At 38.1% G+C, this 5,796-nt stretch overlaps 1 protein-coding gene across 1 annotated transcript; it reads left to right on the top strand.

Annotated features, from left to right (window-relative positions):
• The first annotated feature begins 2,865 nt into the window (after nucleotides 1-2,865).
• Nucleotides 2,866-5,362, top strand: LOC145001863 (uncharacterized). The gene has a single exon (XM_078961198.1). The coding sequence runs from the start codon at nucleotides 3,047-3,049 to the stop codon at nucleotides 5,321-5,323; it is 2,277 nt and encodes a 758-aa protein (XP_078817324.1). The 5' UTR covers nucleotides 2,866-3,046; the 3' UTR covers nucleotides 5,324-5,362.
• Nucleotides 5,363-5,796: the final 434 nt, after the last annotated feature.

Genomic DNA, 5,796 nt, shown 5'->3' with positions numbered 1-5,796 from the left:
GGGTTCACCTGTATCCTACAAAAATTTCATATGGTTTTTACACTTCCAGCCCCTCTTCACATTATTATTATTTTCAAAACGAATACTTAATTTACCACTTAAACCCCACCTTCTAAAAACCCTTAGAAATCAAGTCTTAAATTTTACCAAGCAACACCTGCTTGACAAATTCTTTTCAACTTAGATACATAATTTACCCTTTTAGCCCCAACCATCCAAAATCTATTCATATTAAGTCCAAATGATACCAAACACTCCGTAACTACTAAAAATCTTTGCAAAATAAGTCCTAAAGATACACTTTAATCCCCAAAACTCTAAATCGTGTCATTTGACTCCCCAAAACCAACACCCCGAGAAATATTATGGATTTTAGCGCTATAGTTCATTCACCAAAATTTATCTATTTATTTATTTATTTAACCAAACGGAATGTTACAGGTAGCGACTTCCAAAAGGACGGTGTAGGTTGGTGAAGCAAGATTGTCGATCGAGAGAGAGAGATGGAGGTCCTGAACCGGAAAAATGAAACTTATATAGAAAAAAATTACCAATTAATTTAGAAAAAAGAAGTCAATAAGAATTAGGGATTTTACCTTAAGCACCAAAATGAAATTTGGAGGCCGACGATGCTCATGTGGTGGTGACGGCCTGTAGTCTCGGAAGAAAAAAAAAAAAAAAAAAAAAAAAAAACCCAAATCAGAAAAAATAAAATGAGAACTTATAAATAAAGAAGAGAAGAAGGACCAAGAAACATACCTTTCGTCGACGGTGGAGGTTGTCACTACAAGGAAAAAAGGAATTAGCGGCGACAAAAGTCGCTAGTAACGGTTAGAAATGTCGTCGTTAAAGAGAATAGCGACAACTTGTTGTCGGTAAAAAGTCGTAGTACTACCCTATCGCTGTTTCTCCAACTATCATGGTACATATATTTGTCTCCGTTAATGCTCTTGTCACCGGTAAACCCGCCATCGCCGTTGATAAGCTTGTCGCCGCTGTTACCGGAAATAGTGTTGCCAGTAATAACATTTTTCATTTTTAATTTTTTTCTTTTAAATCTAGACTTTTTGATGCAAAAAATCCGATAAGTAACGGCATTAAATGCAGAAAAAAAAAATTAAATAACGACATCCAATTAGGTACCAAATAGTGTTGTAATTTCGTACTAAAATAAAGAACCAAAGTGTTATAATTCCAACAGGTACCAAGGAGGTACCAAGGTGTCACAACAAATTTTTGAAACAAAATTTTGCAATTAATCAAAAATACAAATGGAAATTGAAATTAAAATAGAAATAAAATGAGAAATGAGGAAGGAAAACACGAACCTCGGAGGAGATTGATAGCAAAAGCGCCGAAAATTATGTGACAGTCGAAATCATTGGATAACATGTACCTTGGGGAGTTTCCGGTGGCGTAAAGGCGTCGTTGGTATCTCTTATAACGACGAAAGTAATTCGAGGTGATAAATCGTTGGGATCGTCCAACGATCCATCGGAGAGTAGATGGAAAATAGGAACACAAATGCGAGCTGAAAGCAGAAAGACGAGCCGTAGGTTATCTAAGTCGACCAATAGCGTCGACAATCAATCGTAGCAATAGCGAAATCTTTAGTGACGACACTAACAATTAAATTGCAGCGACTTACATGAAGGGAACTTATCCACATTTTTTTTTCAACCTTTGGCAACGATATTGGGTTTTTGCAAAAACGAGACCCCAGTCATTGGATTAGATACTTGATTGAGTGGTTGTGATTTACCAGAAGGGGAAAACACGGATTCGGTCCACAAGGCGTAACCAACAACGCCTTTAGCGGTGACAAGGGCCTTTTGAGTCGACGCTAAAAGTCTTTTTGATCGCGTCGCCAGTAATTCCTTTGTTTCTTGTAAGGCGTGGCTGAAACAGAGGTCGTCAATTTCTGACGGAAATCGCCGATCGGGATGAGAGAGCAAAAAACGACGGTGCGGCGATTAGGGTGCAGCACTGCATCAGTGAACAGATGAAATGAAGATATAACCCTATAGCCAAAACAAGTCATCGCTATAGCACAAACAATATTAACGCCGTTTCCATTATTTAACATAAATCAGGAAAAAGAATTAATCAAACTATGCAGAGTCGTCAATAAAGATATGTCGTGGATTGAGGTTCCTCTATATCGACCGCATGTCGTCGTTGATTTTTAGCGACAAATAATGTCATCGGTATAGCTGCCTTCGGCATCGGGTTATATTCTTGAAGTGTTTCTGCTATCCCTGTTATAAACCACTTTTAATCATGCTTGCATCGGGTTATATTCTTGAAGTGTTTCGGCTATCCCTGTTATAAACCACTTTTAATCTGGCTTATGAGGTATAAAATAAGCAAAAAGTCATACTTTTCTGGCCCATGCATGTTGGGGTGTCTAGATGTTACTCATTGTATTTTCTTGCAGATTGATTATTTTTTAGATTGGAAACAACTGCTATGAAACAAAGAATTTGTCAAAAATATGAATGTTGAGTCCCCAACCCATGACAACTTTGTTCAACTTTCAAGAGTTTCATGCACTACTAGACGGCCGGTTTAATAACTTCATATATACATTTTTCTTTAAGTAGTGGACGGATGCATCATGTGCCGGCTTCTTTGATATTCACATGTACTTTTGTTCATCCCCATCTATTAAGTATTCTATCCGGTTTCTTATTATTGATTTAAATGTGACAAGGACCTAATCCTACCAGAAACAAACGAAATCCTTCCTTGCCATTGATTAATTACCGTATGTGGACGGCTTAAGAACCACACAACATTATCTTTGAACAATAGCATATCTCTCTCTCTCTCTCTCTCTCTCTATTTTTTTTTTTTTTTTTTTTTTTTACTACCTTACTTTAAAACCTTGGATATTTCTGGCCTCTCCTTGTATACGATTTGTAAACAACTAATTTTTTGTCTTTCTCTAGATAAATCTTGCAATGGGCATATTGAACCATATCCTTCACCCACCTTGGCAGTTAACCTCAAATCATCATTTTCTATCCCGAAGAATAAGAGAAGTATGGGTCGCGACCTAAATGAATATCTCCTTCTTTTGCAACAACTGAAGTCTTACAGTAATGTTCCAAATGAGTTGATATATTCCTTGCGGTCTTACACCACTTTAGTATACGGGTCGGATCTGCAAAACAGGTTCAGTGAACCTATGCCATGGATTGGGATATATATCGCCTTAGCATCTCTGTTTTGCGTCATTGCAATGGTGGCTGATTTATTACACGGATTAAGGAACAGAAAGCTATGGTTTCCTTGCAAATATTTCACACTGAATGCTGCTTCTCTCTCTTTAATAGCTATTGCAATGAAGCTACCTGTGGATTTAAATAACTCAATGCCAGGTGATGTCGACCAGGCTGCAAAGGTTGGAAGCATGGGATTTATGTGCGCCATGATGTCTCATTTATTGCCTGCTCTAGCAACCTTGGACAGCAAGGAGCTTGTCACAAACATCATAGCTCTAAGTGTTCTGGTAATCACCTTAGTTGTGAATGTATGCATTCAAATAGAAACGGGTGTTGTTTCCAGTACTGATGTTCTGTACGTGTTAGGTGATGATTACTATTCAAATTCTGTAAGTTATTACATTAAACCAATAGCAATCATATATGTTGCTATGTTACTGATGTTGCTGATCATTCATGCATGTTCAGCTTTAGCGATTCTAAAGTCCAAACAGATACTAGAAATGAAATACCAAGCAGCTCATGAAACAGCTTTAAAAGACCAAGAGCTTCAACAACAAGGAAGATTAGTTGTTGATAAGATAAAGCAGTATGTGAGCAACTACTGGGTCATGGCAGCTACAGGCAATCCGGAGTTCTTCACAGCTTGTTCCGCTACAAGTTGTGCTTCTGGGATCATATCTGCTATAAGCACTGCTCTCCACGTTATTGTTATGGTTTCCATTGTTGGGTCGCTATGGGACTTTAGGTCGGATTACCAGTGGTCAGCGTTGGTGATTCTCATAACCCAGTTAATCGGATCCTTGGTGGGTACTATGGCCCCACTTTCTAGATGTTTTGCAACCTTAAGTTTTAAGTTGTCCATAAAATGGATTTGGAACAATGTGAACGTCTTTAAAGTGGAGAGCTACTGGACTCAGACGTTATCTGATTGGAAAGAGAGTACGATACCATTCCTACCTTGTAGCCGCAAATTCAAGATTTTTGTCGAAAATACGAAAGTCATCGTCCTCAGCTTTTGTATAGGATTTCAGAAGACAGTAGTGGTAACATGCAAGATCATAGGCCTCATCCCAATTTTCATAGTGATCTGTATCTTTAATTGTTCGTGCTGCTGGAAATGGTTGAAATCAAAGTTTAATGCATTCGGTATCGTGTTAATAAAAGAGCCTGAGCAACATGAAACAAATAAAATTCTTAGCAATTATGTTTTGCAACTTCAAGAGGATGCAGAGCTTGCTGAAAGAACGCTGAAAAGGATTTCATACTCTTTCGAACGCATTGTAGAGAAGGCCGAGAAACAACCACCCTACAATCTTATGAAACTTCTAGAGGGATATAGAGGTTTTGGAAGAGCTGAAAAGTTTGATAGCCATCATGTTCTATCTTTGCTTTTAGAAGAGTCTCCCGATTGCTGGAGCCTACTGTTGGTAACCCTGATAACCATAGCCATCTCTCTTCCTAACATAACAAAAGATAGAGTTGATTGTCTGCTAAGTGGTGTGAGTGAAGGTATGGTATATGTCACAATTGTGGAAGAAAGCCTCAATGCTACTGACGACCATGTGATCTTTCAAAAGGCTGCTCAAACTTTGTGGTTAGAAGTTGAGATCTACCAGAAATGGTTAGGAAACAAGCTGCAAAAACCTGTTCCTCTAGCGAATACAGCTGGACAGATTCTTCTGTGGTTGAGGGATACAGCTATGAACATGGTCACTCAGGTGGAAAGTAGCGACACTAAAGGCCAAAATGACAGTTCCAAATTCTGGTCTATTTCTGCGAGTTCAATGTATCGTATCACGGAAATGATCCTTCTTTCCAACCATGCTAACATTGATAAGGTTAGCCAAGAGGAACTGTTTGAGCAATTATCATCGATGATCGTGGACGTATTGGTTGCTTGTCTCATGAACTTACCGCAAGTCATAGCAATGAAATGCCACTCGAGTGAAATAGAGAAAAGGGAGGCAAGCGTCTATGCTGCAGCCCAACTTCTAGGTGAGACTATGCAAATAATCAACGCCATTCAAGATAGTGAACTTCCAAGCTTGAATCTAGACGACTTAGTTATTATTGTTAACAAATGGGGTGCTTAGTTAAAGCATCCCTTTACTTAAAAAACCATTTTTGTCGTGTAACCAAGTAAGTTGATAAAGACATATTTTATTCTCCTATGGACGAATATCATCTCATGTTTTATTTGCTTCCTTCTGAGATTTCCATAGATATTTCTTCTTATACTTGAATATGAACCCGAAAATGTAGCTAATGTGCTATATACTGGGCAGAAGCCTTCTCAAAGAATTATTTTAGAAAGAGGCTATACCCTTCACGAACGCCACATCATTAGTATTTACAAAGTGCAGTAAAACATGTGTGCACCAAGAATCCGAGTAATTTAGACTAAAATTAGTTCGATATGGAACGGAATTAAAATATCAAACGTAGTCAACCACCAATAAAATATGAATGAAAACGGGGGTTTATTGAAAAACCCAAAACTGGAAAAAACACTGGCGGAGGAAGCCGAGAAACAATTCACTATATTTTGCAGTGTTAGAGAGTTTTG

This window comes from Lactuca saligna, chromosome 6 (genome assembly GCF_052625555.1).
Source record: "Lactuca saligna cultivar CGN05327 chromosome 6, ASM5262555v1, whole genome shotgun sequence".
NCBI lineage: Eukaryota > Viridiplantae > Streptophyta > Magnoliopsida > Asterales > Asteraceae > Lactuca > Lactuca saligna.
The sequence above is the reverse complement of the archived record's forward strand: the minus strand, read 5'-3'. Positions and strand labels throughout refer to the sequence as shown.

Bases quoted from the DNA above. Each gene is read 5' to 3' on its own strand.
- LOC145001863 (XM_078961198.1), top strand. From the start codon at position 3,047: ATGGGTCGCGACCTAAATGAATATCTCCTTCTTTTGCAACAACTGAAG.